Raw genomic sequence first — 18,788 nt, 5'->3', positions numbered from 1 at the left:
GTTCGGCACGACTGGTCCTCCAGGATCTTCAGTTAATGAGGATACAAATTTGTGTTTGATGTTCAATTTAAATGTAATTAAGAACATATTTGGCAAAACTTAATTTAGGCTATATTGATCAAACAATGTTGTTAGAGGTGGACCCAAACTGAACTCGTGAAAAAACCACACCCTTTTTTAAAAATACTCCTGCAGTTGTCAGACAAGTTTCCTCCCTCAAGAGGCTTTAAACCTCTCAGGATGCTAGCATACCTTATGGCAAGACTCCTTTAGCAGTGTTCGAGACGAGGAATAGAACCTCACAATTATTAACAACATTAGTTAATGATCATAAATGACTGAAATACGAGAAATCTGGACGTCACATGAGGTGAGTCACAATTTTGTTTGTCATCATACTTGATATCCACATTACTTCACAATTCTTCATGTATTAATACATAATAAGTTGTGTATTAACTCTCACTTCACCACAGGTAAATATACTACTAATACTTCTACTTCTTCTTCATGTGTGTTATTCTTTACCACTGTAAAACTAATAATGAATAATCACAGGCTCTTGGATTTTCATTTTTTCTACTCATTGAAACATGTTTTCAGTGAGTTTTCAGGACAGTCAGCACAGTGTTTGAAAAGTCAACACAGAAGATGTTGATTTAGTTTAATCAACGCACACTCAGCACCTCAGGACACCACAAACAAAAAAACAGAACATTCCATTTTCAACTCCACCATGTTTAAAAGAAGAGCTTTTTTTTCCGCTTTTCAATAAAAAAAAAAGAAAACATTACTCAGCATTAGAGATAAAATAAAAAATACATTTTATTTTTAAAATAGAAACAGTTTTTCTTAATATTTTGAAAAGAAAAAAAAGGTTTAGGTTGGTTATCCTGATACTTTGTACTGTATCAAATCTAAAATTTAACCAAAAGTTACATTTTAGATTTGGTTACATACATAAAGACAGGAAAAAGTAACTATTTTTACTCCCAAGTTTAAACGCACAAGATGCTGTAAAACGGTGTTTGTAAGTTGACTTCAAACTTTTAAAAATAAAGGTGGTGTGTATAAACATGCCTACATCATTGGAATTCAGGTTAGCTGTTGTTAAATTCTATATTGATTCTTCATGTATCCTGTTGGCTTGTTTTATTTTGTCAGTTCCGGTTTTGTTTGGTCTTGACAGAGGCAGGCAAGTGTGTGCAAGGTTGGGGTGATCGAGCGGCTGCTTTGTCCTAAGGAGCTCCGCGACACACAAGAAGCTTCCAGATGATCCAGTCTCCTGAGCAGCGTCGCCCTTGTGAGTCTCGAGTCCAGCCGTGACTCTGCGCTTCTATGTTTGTATTTAAACTACCTTCGTTTTTTTCTCACGTTCTTCAGTCAAACTAGTTCATATTCATCTTCTTGATAAAGAAATTTTTTTTGTTCAGCTGTGTGTGTCAGGGGGGTTTATGAAAAACTTTATTTATACATGTTTTTTTTCTGCACAAGCACATCTGGACTCTCAACAGTAACTTTAGTCCACTTTTATATGTTTTCCAGGAAGAAGATGATCTGCAGGATTCTTCTGCTCATCACCTTGACCTCCTTCAGCATCAGTTAGTTTGTCTTTCAACTTCACAATATTCTGTAAACTCATGAAGTGGAATCTGTATTAAGAACTAAAACAACAACGTGTTATTGTTTCATTGATCCATCTGTCTTGAGCAGGTGCACTCGAAGTCAACCAGACTCAGAACCACAACTCTACAGTGAATCAACGTATGCAACATTTGAAGATGCCTTACCATTATTTTTTCTGTTTGATTCCATCCCTTCTCTCATTTGTTCTCTGCAGACGTCTTTTCCGTCAATGTTACTGAGGACTTCTACCAGGCAGAGGAGGACGACAACGTGACGATGGAGTGGACCTTCACGAACGGAACCAACATGTCAGCGATGTCGCTTCAGATTCTGTGCAAACTGCTGAACGAGGACTGGGACCCAGTCTTGTATCATGTCCGCGATGGTGTGGAGGTCCCCGAGTCCCAGGACGGACACTTTGAGGGGCGCGTGGAGAGTGACGTTGATGCTCTCAGAGAAGGACTGGTCAGCCTTCAACTCTTCCATCTTGTACCCGAGGACTCTGGCTTTTATCGATGTAACATCAGCACGGATTATGGGAGTAGCTTTGGAGTCGGATACCTCAACGTCACTGGTAGGTGGAGAACCAGGTTGAGATGTGTCTTCCTCTTGGATTGTGGATCCCAAATAGTGTTTGTCTAACCATACTCTACTATATGATAAGGATTTTTAAGTTTACAATCTACATCTTACCCTTTAAAAGAACAAGATTCTAGATCTGATGTCATAAATATGTGATGCTAGCATAGAATAGGATAGCATAAATTCAGGACAGATGATAATTTGACCTTTAGAGAAATTGCTTTTGTTTCTATGTATGTATTGTAACTTTCTTTGTACGACTTATTTCATATTTCGTATTTAATGTCTCTGCAGCAATAGTGAGACCATTACCAGACATACTGGGAGAAAACGGCCTCTACGTGGGACTGCTGGTGACAGCCGGGGTCGTGGCCGCGGCTGTGTCGGCGGTTGTTCTCACGTACATCGGTGCTTGAATAACCCAAACACTTTTTCTGCAGAAGCTAATGTCACTTTCAAACATCCAGGCCTCTTTATGAAGCTCTTTCAATAGATTTCTTTCATGGTTTTAGTTCATTTTTAACCCTAATATAGGTATTCTATTTTTCAATTTGTTTCAAATATGTTGATAATGGAATTGGTTAAACTTACATAAGCATTAACCAAAAAGTTGAAATTAAATAAATCTTTATTTGAATCTGTATTTTTCTATTTATGTATTTACTTGTAATTGTATTGTATGTGATATTAAAATGTTGTTTTTCTATTGCCTTGCTTTAATTTATTATTATATTTCAAAATAAATGAATCCTAATTTCAAATATATGATAATATCTAAGGATTTAAGATACATATGAAGGAGTAAAAAGCATTTTTGTTTTAATCTAATTTGACGATTACGACTCTTTACAAAACAGGTTGAACATCTGAAACAATAAAAAAAATACTTGAAAATGTGTTGATCAAATTGGTATCACATTAAAAAGTACAGCCTCATCTAATAATTAAAGTTATTTTCTTTTTAAATCTCATCCTAATCTCCCAATGTTCAGCCCTTTCAACTCATCAGAGATTATTATTAAATACATAGCTCCAAATGGGTACTTCAATATTATAATTCATTACGTCAGACAATATTTGTCTGAATAAAATCACTGGAAACACTGGTCAACTTTTCTTCATCTCAATTTACATTTATTGCCTCCTCTGTTCTGAAAAAAACACAAAATAAAAAATACACTCCTTAATCTGGTTTTAAGCATGTCCAAACAAATATTAACATGTTTTCAAATCAATTCTAAAGGATTAGTCAGTTTTTTTTAAAAGAGAAAATGATTGTTATAGAAAGTAGTTATGGTCATGTTGATATTATAACATATTTTCATGGAGTCAAAAGAAGGTCTATGATGAAGGTGAGTGACAGGAGGACGCCTCAGGAAACACCAGAACACACTGGCTCATCCAGGTTTATCTCAAAAAGTGAATCTGTTGAGCAAACTGGAAAGAAAAGAGAGACAAACACGAAACTTAATTAAGAGAATATTTGAGACATTTGCATTTCAAAAAGCAGTTGGCTCATGCAAACTAATAACTGATATCATAATGATAGTACATTTTAGGACACACAAAGACACTTACAAACAACAAATGGAACCCTAAAGAACAGAGTCCCAAAGAGTATTAATGCTATTAATACTACTGTTATTAAGTCAAAACTGTATCAAATGCGCGAAACCTTCAACAAATGTTTGTTTATCTCAACCTTGATCTTCAAATGGTACATTGAGTTACAAACTGGTCATTTTGAATAAACATGCAATGTTTACATGCCTGACTTTTGTGACATTACGGTCGTGGTTAGGATTGGTATATTATTTGTTACGATGACTCAGTCCTGCCAGCAGGTGGCGGAATCGCTGCTGTGACGGCCATCTCAGTCAACTTCCTATTTTGTATCTGAGGTGCTTCTCTTCAAGGTGAGAGTGTTTGACTTACATGGATTGTTGTTGTTTCCATTCACCTCCCTCTGCTCTTCCATCTCCACCAACAGGTCGCCATCATCCAACAAGCCGGTCGATAGGTCCGTCTTGACGTCGTCAGATACACAATCTGAGACAGGGAGACCATTTGAACTCTGGTACTGAGCTAGAGGTCACACAAAGATTGGACAGGGGTGTGAACATTATTATGAATTCAACAAAATTCTGGTCACAATTGTGGAAGATAAAGTTCCTCCTCTACTCAAGAACTGTCCTGAATAAATTGCACAAACGTACCCTTTAGCCTTCTTGCTCAGGTTATTGATCACGTGACCCAAGATAAACCATAGAAAATAAACTGATTTCCACTTTGAGGGTCAACCTTTTAAAACGTTTTTTTTTCTGACCTTGATATCGGACGCTTTCACCAAATATTTAAATCCATAAATAGTTTTGTTAAAATTCATTAAATGAACCTTCTGTCGGATCAGTAATGCCGTTGAGTACAGAGGACGACGTCCACTCTCTCTCTTGCAGCTCTGGCACACCTGTAAAAAATGTTTAAAAAGTTATACATTCGTTCGCACACACACTTGTGCACCCACACATACACACCTAGATCATCCAGTAAAATGGGGTCAAATGTTCCCTCGGGTTGATTGAGATGAGAGGCAGAACTTTGAGGATGCAGGTCGAAGGAGTATTTCTGATCAGAGCGGAGAGTTAATACAAAAAATATTTTTTTTAATGTCACTGTCTTCTCTCACCCTGGAGGATCTCCTGAGCATGTAGAGGATGATAATCAAAACGATGATGACAACAATCATCATCCCCAAGATCAAGTACGCTGAAAGGTAAGAACAATGATTTTCTCAATGTGCCAGTTTAATAAATGTAACAACAGAAGCAAAAATAATATTTTTTGGGATGATTCAGCAAAGAAGTTCCCTGCCACCCCAAACACTAACAAATAAAAAAAAAGTGGGGGTGCTTTTCTGTTGCAGAAGGTTTCGCATGGAGATTGTGGTCTAACTAACAGGAAGACAAAATGAAGTTTGTGTTTAGTTACCTGGTGACTTGCCTGCTCTTCTGTTATCAGCGGTAGTTCTCACCAACATGTCGGTTGTTTTTGCTACATCCTGGTTTACTGTGGTCTGTAACATCGAGATTCACTTTTTGAGTCTTTCCTTATACTGGAAATATAGACTGTTTTTAAGAGAATTTAAATATACCAGTGATGCAGTTGGTCTGTTGGTGGCTGTAAAGGTCAGTGTAGAGGTCAGTTTAGAGGTCAGTGTAGAGGTCAGTGTAGAGGTCGGGACCAGGTCTTTTGGAGATGATTCTGTGAGACAAGCAGGTGGGTTTGATCACCAAAATATAAATACACGTCTCTTGTTTACGCAGTCAATACTGTTTCTAACGCCTTTCATTTGTCCCATTATTCATACCTGTACTTGCATGTCTTGTAATGAAGGCGTAAATGGGTTTTTAAAATGACGTAGCAAAACAAAAAGAGACACATATTGAGGGTGTTGTTGTCGTACCTGAGCTGTTGTTACTTGCACTTGTGTTTAGTTCTTTAGAACCGGATGGTACCACTATAAGACAAAAATATTTATTTTAAATATCAACAATAACATATACATTTTTTTAAGTAAATGATGTGAAAGGAAAAAGGGTCGTTCCTGTGGTTTTGATACAGGTTCCATTTTGTTTCCAAGAACATTTGTTACTCCTTAAAATGTTGCTTTTTTTAATTAAAAAAAAAAAGGGCAAACACTGATTATTATATTGACACTGACCTGTGATGTTGTTACTTTCGTTAGGTTGACCATCAGAAGTAGAAGATATATATAGAACTGCAGGCAAAGACGAAGGAAACAACATTGATTTGATTTGCACTACAACGTATGGATAATATTCAGGAGTGTTAAAAGGAGCAGGAACTCACCCATCAAGATGAGACGACACCAACACATTGTCAGGTTGAAAACTTTCCTGTTGGGCTTAAAAGGTAGTGACCGGTAACAGCTTTTCATGATTGCAGTTCTTCTGTCTTCTTCTCACAGAGTTGCTTGCCTGTCTAAATGTGCTTTTGTCGCGTGCTACTGTTACCTTCGCTCTTCTTCTGGCGACATCCGGCCCACGCCTGTGGTTAACATATTTGAAATGCAGCTTTTTGCAGCAGAATCGAAACAACATCTCACCTTTTCACTTTTAATTCATTTTAATTGTGTTTGGATGTGTTCAAATATTTGTTCTCCTTTTTTTCTTTTTCTTCAAATGTCCATGTATTTAAACAATATTTTTTAGTCAAGCATCATGAAGTATTTTCAGAGATCACACTTATGTTTTAAGAGTGCATGCGTCTGTGAGAGCTGCCTCCATTTCTACTTCCTCTTTGTGGTCTCCCCCGGTTATAAATTCAAAATAGTGAAGCGATTCTAAAAATGCTTCAATTCCTACTCGACGTAGTTTGAGTTTAAATAAAGTTTATAATAATAATATAAGTATGTTTACAAGTCATCAAAATCATTTCTAATCATTTAGTATTGAATGAAAAAAAAACAGTGAACTGTGTCTTAAAACCCATTTATGGGGCTTGCTTTTCGCAGAAGAAGAAATCATTTAGGGATTCATGATTTTAAAACAAACAATGTTACAGAGATTAATAAGCACCTTATATTAAGCAGACATGATTGGTTTTTTCATTTTTATTCACATCTGTGTCGTATTAAAATGAAAAACGAAAGACAAATTATTTTCATAAAAAAAAGAAAAACATCTTCAAGAAAAATATACAAAACAGAAAAAAAAAAATATATATACATATATTACAGTGCCTGGATATTTAATTTATACATTCATTACAAGAGCAAAGTTTCTTATTTTGTCATCCTTAATGTTTGCACATACATATTTCTTGATTTGAACAAACAAAGCACTTTGTTTCCTTCATTATATACACACAAAAAACAATACAATAAATGACCTATGTTTGAAATGTTGAACAGAATGTTAGTATTTTCCTTCAACTACAGAAAGTGACAGTAGCTCACAAGTAACGATGTTCACCTTAACTATCATAAAGTAGAAAGAACATGTTGTCATATAACATTATTATTATATATTAGCAAGTTATGGTTGACAACAAATGGCTCCAATTTAGCATCGCCCTGTGAGCAACAAGCTAACTGCACACCAAACTATACTTTCAATAAAGCAATTCATCTGATGGCATTAACTTTTGGATGTGCTATTTTAAACTTATATAATTATTCAAGGACCAAAACTAGTGAATGACAGGAGACTTTCGCTGCGTCAGTAAGCTGGTATCTCTTTAGCATTAGCACCTGTGAAATCTACTTTTTCTGTTTTAAAGTAAGCAAGTAAGTAAGTTTAAAAAAAATTATTTTTCTAACTTTAACTCATTTCATCCAGATTAAGTTAACTTGTTTATAAATTAACTAATTTAATTAGAAACTAATGGCTCAGTCATCCAATACGTGAATCAACTTACTTACAATTCAATAAAGTGTTCAGTTTCATCAACATGCCTTTCTTCTTTGATAATAAAGTACATTTGATGAACATGATGTGCAAAAGGCAATATTCAAGTATCTTCAGGAATTTAGCATTGCAAATGCATTTGATGTAGAAAATAACGCTTCTTCAACCTCAATGAACGGGAAATTTACGATGAATCTAATATGACACAATGATAATAAATTAATAAGTTAAAAAAATATTAATAACTGAGTCAAAACTTGGCTTTTCAAAGTGAATAAATCACTTTGTCTACTCCTCTGCAGTGCAGTCCAACGCTATACTGTGCTCCTGAGCAATAGCTGCCAGCTCCTTCAGGAACTCTGCGTACAGAATAATGGCAAACACTCGGCTCTTGTTCTGAGGCGCGATGGACGGGCAGGGAGGCAGGACACCAAGAGGAGATGGAGGAGAAGAAATCCTCACCGAGCCGTTTGGTTGAGACGTGTCCATCGATACATCGTCTCCTTCTGCCTGGAGTTTCTCTAAATCACAGGAATAATTTCATTAATTATAATAACAGATTTTTACCATCTTAAAATCTTACACAGCAATAAGGTTTAAAGCTTCAACAACTATGTTTCCCTCTAGTGGTTAGTGATGAAACTGCATTTAATAGAAGTTTACAATCAACTAGTAAATAGAAGAACAACTTGCAAATAGTGAAAATTAATCAAATAACTTTATGTTTAATTTAAAGAATTAAATATATTTATATATATATATATATATATATATATATTATATTTTATATTTAAAAAAAATAAACTATCGATTTCCGCTGACCTTTGACCTTGCTGTCTTCATCTTTCGCCAGTAAAAACCTCCATGCCTGAGTGACCAGTGCAGGATAATCTGGTATAGCCTGGATGTGGCGCTCGATCTGAGCATGAACTGACACCATCACCTGTGAACAGGTCGTACAATTTTATCTTGGATTAGCACGTATGAATCTGAGGGTGTTCGCGCCCGCCCATGTTATACCTGATACAGCGTGCGCACGTTACAGTGCTCATGGGTCTCCGGGCTGAGGAGGAAGGATTTAAGAAGGGGTTGAGGATACGAAGCGAGCTGTGCCAGGATGCCTGTCACTAAAAGGTTCACAGCAATGGAGTTTTCCAGGAGGTTCTCCAGTCTGGACAGCAGAACGCTGATGAAGGGCCCTTCATGAAAGACAAGACCAATCAATTATAGCACTAATGGATCTGTTTATGTTCATATTTAAAAGACTCATTACCTGTGAATGGAACACCGTGCTTCTGCCTGTCTTCTTTATCCCCTCCTTCTTCTTGTTTTCTTTCCTCCTCTACAGCCTCATCCACGCTCCTGTCAGTGTTAAAAACCGATTCACCCATCAGTCCCTCATCCTCTTCAAGTCGATGTCTCAGTTCTTGAACGCGATTCCTGAACGTGTCCATGTCGAACATGCCCTCGTCGATGTCGGGCTCCACGCCCAATGACATCATGAGCTTGTAGTACTGCGACAGGAAGCTGTTGTCATCCGGTTCCACGCGTCCATTATGTTGGTTTTTGTGTGTCTGGTTCTTAGAGTTCATTTGATTAACTGCAACCAAGTTTCTACAGTTGTGCTTCTCATCTTCATTAAAAACATCCAAATCGGCGATGTCATTTCCAGCATTGAAACCATTTGTTATTATCAGCTGTGACGTCAGTGGATGACTGCCTGTCTTGTGTCTTCCACCGTCTTCGTCTTCCATCCTCCCACAATACTGTTTACCCTCATTCCCTCCGTCCTCTCTTCTGGTCGCCGAAATCCGGTTCACCTTGTCCGTTACTGTAGTTGTTAGACCGGCTGTTATCGTGGTGGCAGCCATCGCAGCTGACGCTCGCATCCCATTTGGTGTGATGGAACGAGCTCTGCGATTGGCTGCCATGATTCGTTCAAGAATGGCTGATTTTGAATCTTTCTGAGCCACTAGATCGTAGACACGGACATCGTCTTGGAACTCAGACTCCTCTACATAGGAGCCGTGAACGATCTTGGTAGCCGTGCGGCGCATTTCCTGGATGTGTTGGGGCGGCGTTGGCGCAACAGTGAGTCCCATTTTGATGTTCCCGTTACCAAATGTGTGGCTAAGAATACCTGTGGAAAACTGATCATCCTCTTGAAAAATGTCATCCCACTCAAGCTCCATGGCAGAACTGCTTCGACTTCCTTGGGGGCCCACAGAGAGGTTATCCAGAGAGGACTGTGTGACAGAAGAACATATGGAGTTGCTCTTGTCCCGCTGTTCCACTTCGTAGACATCGTCAGCTGGTGTTTCAGACCGATGTTCCTCTGGCTGTGGCTCACTTCCATCATAAGGTGCTGACCAGTGGTAACACGCCCTGAAAGATAAATGTACTTAAAGACATGTATATTTTGATTTAGTTATTATAACAAAAAATTCAATTACAGGCTTTGAATTGTTTCTCAGAATTCAAAAAATGCTGTGGCAAAACTTTTAGGGCCAAGTGTTATGATCCCAACCTTTACTTTTTATTCGGTATGGACTGTTTACACTTGTTTGCGGTGAGTGGCTAAGATAACTCGTACAGGTGCAGTGGACACAGAAAAGAAAAGATTGTTGAAAAGATGGAGCAGTTTAAGCTACTCGTACACCACTCGTGCTCACTGGCAACTTCGGAGAAAACTGGCAAAGGTGGGAACAGTGTTTCCAGATATACATGATAGCAAGTCGAGCAGAAAGTAAGGACAGAAAGGTTCAGAGACTATGTTTTAAAATAGAGAAATCAGTGGGTTCATGGTTCCAGTTATTTGTGGTGACCAATATTTTGGAAAAAGGGTCTATTTCTTCAAATTTCAGGAACGCTTCAAGCAGAAAAAGTATTTTGTGTCAACATATGTTTACATTTCAAAAATATGTACACAAGTTTACTTAAATGAGGATGTCAATATAATTGTAAAATTTGGCACGTTTAGAGTCAAGTGTGGGGAAGAAGAAAAAAAATATAAAGGAAAAGAAAAGATGCCAAATATTGTGTGGTGGATTTGGCTAAAAGGGAGTATGTAGAATATAGTGCCGTGTGTGGCGGACAAATATAAAGTAGGTGGACTAAGAAGGTTTTGACAAGGTCGTGTGAAGACGAGTTGAGCGTGAAGTGCTGCATGGTTCGGACACAGAATAAACACAACAAATTCATTGACAAACACAGTGTTGTTCTTATTCTTCAATGCTCTTGGACTAAGAGACTACACAGTGTTCAATTATCCATCCCTTTCATATACATCAGACTTCCGATTGGCTGGCATTAGATCGTCTTACAATAAACTCTGACTCTTCCTCGTTCCCCTATTGGATATTTTGGCTTTGTGATTTGCCTTGACGCTTTGAGTCAGCACTTTTGTTTGCTTTGTCTCTTTTCTATTTTCTAGAGGACCGTGTGTCTTGCTGCCACCATTGGTTGGACCTACTCATTTTTTTGTTTGATCAATTTGAGAAATGGACTCTGACTTTGAAATAAGAGTATGCCGCCTACTTGTGGACATTTTAAGTAGTGCATGGTGTATATGTGTTGTGATTGTTAGGCTTAGTATTGTTAGGCTTGTGTGCATTTTCTTCCCCTCTCTCTTTTTGCTAATCAGTCCAGACAAGAAACATCAGACAAAGAATTATCTTGGGGCTGTTTTCCATAACATAACTAAGCAGCACAAACAAAAAAAGCAAGGTAACTGTATGTAAAATTTGAAAAAACGCATTGGCTGACCTCTGTGACACTGAAATGGCTCTTCTAGCATCCCACAGGTAGTGGGTGTAGTTGGCATCCATCAGAAAGTCTGAACTGCGACAGTAACCGACGCTCTCTGGCATCAGTGGGTCTAAAACAAACTCAATTGTTAGCACAAACACGCAATATGTTGTGTAACAGGGGGGGGTGTTCTCACCTGCTTGTTTGGGCCAGTGGATGAGCTCCAAGTGTGTGACTGTGTTTTGAAAGTACCCAGGACACCAGGATGGCATGAGAAGAAGAAAAGAAGCAGCACTGGAGGAGTAACAGTCCTTGTTCTTGAGGGAGCACTGCTGCTTCCTGCTTAGGTGATGGCATGGTAATAAATATCTGGAGATGTAGATATTCATTAAGAACAACAGCTTGTTACAATTGTACGATAAGATTATCCATTGACTGACCTGAACACGAGTTGCAGCATGACGTCCTCACAAAACAGGCCGATCAGCGTCTTGAACAAAGACAGCGACACCGTACCCAGCTGTCAAAGAGACCAGAACCATTTTAAAATCTATAATTTGCTCATTAGAAGAGTGTGTTACCTGGAAAGGTGTGTTGACTCTGCTAACAAGTGTGTCAAGGATGTGCACGTTGTCATGAGTGTGTAGTAGAATGAAGGAGAGGAACGTCTGAAGGAGAGCTGGCTCAGAGATGGACCGCAGGAAAAGATCCAGGTAAGCTGTGGTCGTCATCACTTCTTCCACTGTCAGCTGAACAAACATGCACCGGGTCGAATAACAGAAGCTCGATCGCGATTCGCAAACATAGCTTAGTGACAAGATAATTGATGGAAGCTGATTATTTACTTTTCTACACACCTTGTGCAGAGCCGGAGCCAGAACCGGTACCAGGAAGCCGTTGTAGATATAACTCAGCAGCTGAGCACGGATGGAGGGATGAGCCACCTGAACGGAGGGAATGTTCAATGAAGCTATGGAAGATGTTTCAGGTTAATTTGGAAGCATGTCTGTGTCGTACGTTGGCAACAGCACTGCAGAAGTTAAGAGAATGCAGGAAGTCCACGAGAGCTGGGACCTGATGAGACACGTAATTATTAGTACATTACAATGGTACAATAACTAACTCTAAAAATGTTATATTCTTTCATAATTAATATATATTAAACCAATTATTAAAACAATATTTAAAAATAAAACTAAGGTGATCACAGAACTTATTGGTTGCCATTAATACCTGTTCCCAGTCTGCTTCATCCAGGCAGTGCCAGTCTTCACTGTAGACCTGCAGCCGGGCCGGGAGAGACGAGTACAGACCAGAGAGTCCCGTTGCCAGCACCTGTGTTTACTATAATCAGTTTACCTTCAATTGTTATGTGTGTGCTATAGTTAGTGCTGTCAAATGATGAAATTCATTGGACTAATTAATTACAGTATATATAGTGCATTTTTGAATAACTTTAAGCACATTTTCATCTTTAACTTTACTGTTTCTGTTGCAAGTTCCTTTTTTTCTTGTTATTCTTGGGATGTCAGGGTGAAAACACTGGTCAGTCCTACTCTGAATTGGTAATTGATTGGTCTGGTGAATCATATAATACTTGTTTGATGCGTTAACTTACAACACTTTATAAAGACTTGATATTCGATTTATTTATTTTATTCTCTAATGATTTAGACAAAACAATACTCCTAACAAGGGAAACTGAAGGTTGTAGCAACATTTGAGTCTCAAATTCAGCAGAAAGGAAATGACTTATATATATATATAAAATGTAATTTTAAAATTAAGACGAAAATTAAGAGGACTCAAACAAATGAGATGTATTATATAAGTGTATTACAGTTCGTTACTGAAATAATTTCTCCTCCAGGGGATAAATAAAGTATCTATATCTATGAATCACTCAAATGTTTCCAATCTCTTTACAGCAATAGTTCAATAATGTATCTTTTTTTTTTATTACACATTATGATCAAAGATATCAAATACATATTATCAGATTAGAGAGTCAACATTAACACCTGAGGTTTTTTTTCCAAAGTAACTTTTATCTAAAGATTTTTGTTTGAGTTTGAAGTTTGAGGTCATAACGGCAGAGCGGATATGAAGCTTAACACAAAAGCAAAACTGTTGGAAAATTCCTATATTGATTAAAACCTGAAGCGATAACGCTGTAGCAGCTGGAGTCTAAAGTTAATGATCATCCAATCAAATGCAGTCTAGCTAATCCCTCGACCAATCCTGTGTCGCTATACTAATCTGCTTTTTACATAGAGATTAAGGTCAGAGTGTGGTCACATGGGCTTAAATCTGGCGCGCACACACACACACACAAGTACACACATGGCATCTGTGTCTTTAACACAAGGAGGCGACAACAGGGGCGAGCGCTCCTGTACTTGTCTCCGGCTCTGGAATATCATAATGGAAAAACAAACACCAGGGCTAGAACATTTGCACTTGCATGACATGAGACATAATGTCTGCTGCTTAACTTTTGAGAATGGTTAGAAGAAAAAATAGATTATTTATACATGATTTTGTAGAGGGAATTTTGTTTATCAATTACAATAGGGACCATTGTTGAATTTGACTATTATGGGTTTTCTCTTTCTTCCTATTATTGCCACACATCATCACGCCTCATTTGTTCATTACATAACAAAAAAGGGTGAGTTTGCGGAGGGAGAATGGACGGAGAAAATGACTCATCCAATCTCTTGAAAACAGATTCACATTCATAGAAAGATATCTCAATTAATTGATGTCTTTGCTACAGCAGATACATGTGGTGTTTCTGATTGATCCGTAGACGAGACGTCCAAAGTGAGACTTACAGGACAGAAGTATGTGTTGTCTGCGATGTGTTGGGCCACTCGAGGCTCTGAAGCAGACAGAGACATGATGAACAGCAAAGCTTCTCTGGCTTGTTGACCCACTGAGCCCTGTCTGAGACACAAGCACGCTTCATTTACTGTCGCATTCCTCATGATGGTTTGTACATGACAGTATTTGATCTACTCTGACTCTGTTTCACAGTTATCATCTTCACCTCCTTAAAATTGACCTCATCATACTTCCTCAGGTCAGACCATCAAGATCAGTTTGCAAACTATTGAAACTAATCGACAATCTGTTAAAATGAATGGAAAAACTGTTGAGAGGAAGTTACAAACTATTGAAAGAATTTAATACATTTTAAAAATAAATTAACAATTTATTTAAGAAATGAACAATCTTTTAGAATACATAGAATTATTGAAATAAATGTACTAACTATTAAAATAAATTTAACACATTAACACAAAAATAAATTACAACTTATTGGAAGGGAATTGATAAATCTTTGAAAGACATTTAAAAACGATTGAAAAATGTTTACGATAATTAATATAAACTCGGAAAAATTACAAAAAAAAACAGAAACGTTATATAAATGTATATTGCAATTCAATGAATTTGTCTAAAAGTATTCAAGTTTGTACCATGGTTTGTTCATTCTCACCTGTGTGTGTACGGGATCAGCAGGGAGAAGAGTAGGAAGTTGGCGGCTCCTTGGTCTTCGCTGGTATGGAAAAACAACTCCAGGACAGACGGATCTTTAACCAAAGCGGCACAAAGCTGGTTCAACAGGAGCACCAGCTCTGCCTCCACCACTCCAGCACTGTCTGGAAGAAAGGACAGGGTTTCAGTGACGTACTCTGAGCTGGACTGGATGTAAATATCAACTCACCTGCTTCAGGTCCAGCTTCAGAGCAGGAGGCCAGGAGCATCATGAGGGGCTTCAGCACCGGCTTGTGGTGCAGCAGAGGCTGCCTGGCCTGTGCGAGAAGCATCTGGTACATCCTCAGCTGTTCCAGCTTCATGTCCTCAGTGAACTGTCTCCGCAGACTCCACAAGAACAGCCTCTCCATCACACCTTCCAGGACCACGAACTCAAGGATCGGCCCCATCGCTCCTCCTGATGAGATCCAACGAGCAAGCATCGTGTAAAAGAATGGTTCAATTTAGTCTATATGGGAAAAAAAGCTTGATTCCACTTGGATATTTTATCATTTTTTTACACTCTCTCAGGTGCATCAAAAATATATATACTGTATATATCATAGTGAATTTAATTAAATTATATTTAGTTCTTATTGTAGACAAATACATTTAAGGGTGTGCATTTTCAACTGATGCTCACTATCAACCATCTGCTTGTATAGTAAATATTTTATGATCACAGAATTGAACATGTTTACAAAATAAAAGAAAAACTGTTATTTATGTACAGTTAAAAAAAGTGTAGGCAAGGGCTGAAGCAGTTCTTGAATGCTGCTGTTCATGTGCAATGAGCTCCTTGGCAGAGGTTATACCTGCGTGCTTTGTCAGCATCATATTGTTAACACCCACCTTGTCCAGCCTCTTCCTCCATAAGTAAGAAGAGCATATGTTCCACATAGTTCTGGACAGCACTGGCCTCATCGGCCGGGATGGACCCTAGACGTGCAGTTGATGCGCTGCTACCACCATTGCCTGCATGACCGGTGAGGAAGCTGAGGGCACTGATGCCACCGCGCCCCGGGTCATGTTTCTCCAGGATCTTCACAACCTGCCAGTGATGAGAACATTTGTATCTAGGCTTATAAGAACTTAATTTTTCAATGAAACTCATTTTACTCTCCATCTTAGACACCAGAACACACACACAGTCAGAGAACTCAAACAAAGTGTGCGAGTGCGAAATAGAGGATTGTGATAAATAGAGCCAGTGTTCGAGGGCCAACGTTTGGTTCACACACCAGACTGTGGTGATGAATCCGAGGTGATAATGAAGTGAGACAAAGAAGCAACTCTTTGTGTCTGCCTGACGAGGTGAACACAAAATGAAATACGTGGTTCACCTGTGCCCAGTGGTTCTTGAACACAATCATACACGTCTCCGGGTCCACCCCTTTCAGTGTTAGTGACTTCCTCCGGTTTCCCACGGCAACCGCAGAGGTCATCATTTTGACCTTGGTCAGGGGGTCAGAGCATGCTCACTCCTCATCCAGAACAGATTTCATGAAGGGCAGGCATGAGTTGAAGACCTTATGGGATGGAGAAAACACAGTAAATTAAGTTGTGAATGTTTTTTTATGTTGAGGGGGAGGTTGATACTCTGTGTAGATCCATGGCACCTCAAATACTAGTTGGGTCAGTTCAGATGTTAAAGGAAAAGTTCCAATAAAATAGTTGTTTTAATCACAAGCTCACAAATCCAAACACATAAATATATATTATGGTGCACAAGAGAGGATATAAAGTTTTTAATTTTTTCTTTTCATCTCTGCCTTGTTACGCCTGATAAGAATCACAGCCGGAAATGACAGGCAAACAGGAAGGTAGCGAGCGTGTCCCACCCTGGGTTCAGGACATGCCAGGAATTCCCGTTCACTGTCCAAGATCCTCTGATTCCTGCCTCCAGCCTCAGATGCTCACTGTAACTGGCAAAACAAATGTCACCACCAAATTGTTTGTGTTGTCATGATCATCAGTTGAAGAGCAAATATACAAATAAAATTGATCCATTGGTAAATGTTTGTATTATACTGTATTCTTTAATTGCAAAGGAATTCATAAGCTCATTATAATGTTATTAAACCGAAATGTTGGTAATAATCTTACCAAGAGAACATTGTTATATATGATATATTCTCCATTTTACATTATAGTGGCCTGTTTTTATTTGATGGTTTCATTATTTGCAAGAGCACTGATTATAGACATGACACTTTAAACTGCGCACAAAAGTTAAATACATAAAGACACAATGCAAGAGGATGAATGTTGACCACAGAGCGAGCGACAACTTGATGATCTGCATAGAAAACAGGTGCTGCACTTCTACCAACCATACGTTCTCACAGGGAGATTAAAGTAACAGATGTGGACGGATTTGATTCTCAACTGCATTTTTTTCACAGTGAAATAGCACATGTGTAAGCTCACAACATTGAACCATCAACCCAAATGTGTGGTTAAACAGATGTTAGATGTTACAGAAAAGTTCTACACCGTGATATGCAGTTATTCCTACTTCAAAACTTCTTGATAAAAAGTTCGAAGATGTTTTAGGTGGTCAAGGGTAAACTAGGAAGTTTCCTGGTTCAAGGATGCATTATAACCATGAAGGCCTCTATCTAAACCTGAATATTTGTGAGAAGGAATTTATCCCCAAGGAGTCATTGATGTTTAATCCAGTGTGTTTAATCCTCTATTTCTGTGATGGCATGTGTCCGCCTGACCTTAATAGCCACAGCAATAGCACAACACACCAATAGTTTCACCCTTCTGATCAGTCGACCAATGTGTATTTATATTTATGGAGACCACTGACGCACGTTCAGAAGTGTAACATGAAAATCTAATCTGACCTGTCTGTGTGCAGCTGTGTGGTTCCCACGCTAACTGCAGTTTAACATGTTTCGTTTTTAAGAATAAATATAATAGTTGCATTTAAATAACAAGTGCTTTATACAGAACACTTTAATATATTTAGCGACATCCATTTAAATGGTGAGGAGGAATTAAAAAGCAGTGTGTGTCATCACATTTATATAACTGAAGGACCTATTCTTAAAACAAGTTATTAATAAATTTGGCAAAACATTAATTATCTACTTTATAGTATTTCTTTCTTTAATTTCTTTGTCTTTTTTTTTAACAATAAGTTCATTTGATGGGTATAACTGTCCAACAAGTTCTCCCTCAATATGCCCTATATTTATTCAAATAACACTTCTGGCAATTAGAGTTTTACTATCCAAGTAGAATACTTTTAGAACATTTTCTTGGTTTAATATAGGACTGACTTAAAAAACGTAGGACACTTCTACACAATTAAGACAATTGTGATCAATGAAAATAGATTGAAATGAAACCTGGCCAAAGTTGGACAACCATGAACTTACCTCAAAAGTTCTTGTAGTAAAAGTAAATGGCAAATGTCCAGCCTCTGTAAAAATCCAAATGTTTTCTGGTTCTAAAAAAATCCAGCGTGACTGTAGCTCCTATAATCCGCTCATCTGTCAATCACAAAGCTGCTGCCCGATAGGTATCGCTAAAGTCACGCCCACATGACAAAACCACGCCCACATCTGTCAAGGAAATACATTCTTAATAAAAAAAAGTAAGTAAGTAAGTAAAGGTTATTTCTAAAGCGCCTGTTAGCAAGTAGTAAATGTTGAGTCGAAGTGCTAGAAATTTAAACGATAAGCACAAAATTAAACCCACATAGTTGAACGTCACTTACCATAACATTCGATGATCAGATGTAACATCTAAAATGAAAATCCCCAAATAAAATAATATTATTTTACTATAAAAGTATTATTCCTTTTAGAGTTTTATAAATGTAAAGGTGTATGTTGACAAGAGTGC

The 18,788-nt window shown here is 37.9% G+C and overlaps 3 protein-coding genes across 6 annotated transcripts; 1 reads left to right on the top strand and 2 right to left on the bottom strand.

Moving 5' to 3' along the window:
* The first annotated feature begins 30 nt into the window (after nucleotides 1–30).
* LOC148082448 (uncharacterized) lies at nucleotides 31–2,730 on the top strand. 2 transcript variants are annotated; one of them, XM_087789636.1, is made up of 5 exons: nucleotides 31–1,303; nucleotides 1,546–1,601; nucleotides 1,714–1,764; nucleotides 1,841–2,200; nucleotides 2,503–2,730. In XM_087789636.1, the coding sequence occupies exons 2-5, from the start codon at nucleotides 1,553–1,555 to the stop codon at nucleotides 2,622–2,624; spliced, it is 582 nt and encodes a 193-aa protein (XP_087645762.1). In that variant the 5' UTR covers nucleotides 31–1,303; nucleotides 1,546–1,552; the 3' UTR covers nucleotides 2,625–2,730. The 2 variants fall into 2 exon arrangements, with proteins under 2 accessions (XP_087645762.1, XP_087645761.1); XM_087789635.1 differs by lacking the exon at nucleotides 31–1,303 and having other exon boundaries at nucleotides 1,463–1,601.
* A 585-nt stretch (nucleotides 2,731–3,315) lies between these two features.
* On the bottom strand, nucleotides 3,316–6,236 carry LOC148082447 (uncharacterized). Of its 3 annotated transcripts, none has more exons than XM_087788196.1 (10): nucleotides 6,079–6,236; nucleotides 5,930–5,986; nucleotides 5,672–5,725; nucleotides 5,360–5,469; nucleotides 5,197–5,281; nucleotides 4,895–4,974; nucleotides 4,743–4,833; nucleotides 4,604–4,675; nucleotides 4,144–4,293; nucleotides 3,316–3,645 (listed from the first exon to the last, which is right to left on the bottom strand). In XM_087788196.1, the coding sequence occupies exons 1-10, from the start codon at nucleotides 6,164–6,166 to the stop codon at nucleotides 3,581–3,583; spliced, it is 852 nt and encodes a 283-aa protein (XP_087644322.1). In that variant the 5' UTR covers nucleotides 6,167–6,236; the 3' UTR covers nucleotides 3,316–3,580. The 3 variants fall into 3 exon arrangements, with proteins under 3 accessions (XP_087644322.1, XP_087644324.1, XP_087644323.1); XM_087788198.1 differs by having other exon boundaries at nucleotides 4,144–4,257; XM_087788197.1 differs by having other exon boundaries at nucleotides 5,209–5,281.
* A 590-nt stretch (nucleotides 6,237–6,826) lies between these two features.
* Nucleotides 6,827–18,423, bottom strand: LOC148082446 (FHF complex subunit HOOK-interacting protein 1A-like). The gene is made up of 18 exons (XM_087789632.1): nucleotides 18,320–18,423; nucleotides 16,769–16,852; nucleotides 16,271–16,456; nucleotides 15,780–15,978; nucleotides 15,118–15,345; nucleotides 14,890–15,052; nucleotides 14,222–14,333; nucleotides 12,618–12,719; nucleotides 12,402–12,458; nucleotides 12,242–12,328; nucleotides 11,966–12,133; nucleotides 11,825–11,904; nucleotides 11,581–11,753; nucleotides 11,403–11,514; nucleotides 8,911–10,022; nucleotides 8,658–8,836; nucleotides 8,460–8,580; nucleotides 6,827–8,158 (listed from the first exon to the last, which is right to left on the bottom strand). The coding sequence occupies exons 3-18, from the start codon at nucleotides 16,373–16,375 to the stop codon at nucleotides 7,926–7,928; spliced, it is 3,231 nt and encodes a 1,076-aa protein (XP_087645758.1). The 5' UTR covers nucleotides 16,376–16,456; nucleotides 16,769–16,852; nucleotides 18,320–18,423; the 3' UTR covers nucleotides 6,827–7,925.
* Between the last annotated feature and the right edge of the window lie 365 nt (nucleotides 18,424–18,788).

Source organism: Callionymus lyra, chromosome 4, assembly GCF_982586985.1.
Source record: "Callionymus lyra chromosome 4, fCalLyr1.hap1.1, whole genome shotgun sequence".
Classification (NCBI taxonomy): domain Eukaryota; kingdom Metazoa; phylum Chordata; class Actinopteri; order Syngnathiformes; family Callionymidae; genus Callionymus; species Callionymus lyra.
The sequence above is the reverse complement of the archived record's forward strand: the minus strand, read 5'-3'. Positions and strand labels throughout refer to the sequence as shown.

What these genes read in the sequence shown, in the direction of transcription:
- LOC148082448 (XM_087789635.1), top strand. Translation starts at nt 1,475, where the DNA reads ATGTTTTTTTTCTGCACAAGCACATCTGGACTCTCAACAGTAACTTTA. An exon ending in CTTGACCTCCTTCAGCATCA is followed by an intron (nt 1,602 to 1,713) that starts GTTAGTTTGTCT and finishes TGTCTTGAGCAG; the next exon opens with GTGCACTCGAAGTCAACCAG. An exon ending in CGGATACCTCAACGTCACTG is followed by an intron (nt 2,201 to 2,502) that starts GTAGGTGGAGAA and finishes ATGTCTCTGCAG; the next exon opens with CAATAGTGAGACCATTACCA.
- LOC148082447 (XM_087788196.1), bottom strand. Translation starts at nt 6,166, where the DNA reads ATGAAAAGCTGTTACCGGTCACTACCTTTTAAGCCCAACAGGAAAGTT. An exon ending in AAGAGCAGGCAAGTCACCAG is followed by an intron (nt 4,975 to 5,196) that starts GTAACTAAACAC and finishes CTTACCTTTCAG; the next exon opens with CGTACTTGATCTTGGGGATG. An exon ending in TGCTCAGGAGATCCTCCAGG is followed by an intron (nt 4,834 to 4,894) that starts GTGAGAGAAGAC and finishes CGCTCTGATCAG; the next exon opens with AAATACTCCTTCGACCTGCA.
- LOC148082446 (XM_087789632.1), bottom strand. Translation starts at nt 16,375, where the DNA reads ATGATGACCTCTGCGGTTGCCGTGGGAAACCGGAGGAAGTCACTAACA. An exon ending in CTGATCCCGTACACACACAG is followed by an intron (nt 14,334 to 14,889) that starts GTGAGAATGAAC and finishes CTTGTGTCTCAG; the next exon opens with ACAGGGCTCAGTGGGTCAAC. An exon ending in TCTGCAGTGCTGTTGCCAAC is followed by an intron (nt 12,329 to 12,401) that starts GTACGACACAGA and finishes CCCTCCGTTCAG; the next exon opens with GTGGCTCATCCCTCCATCCG.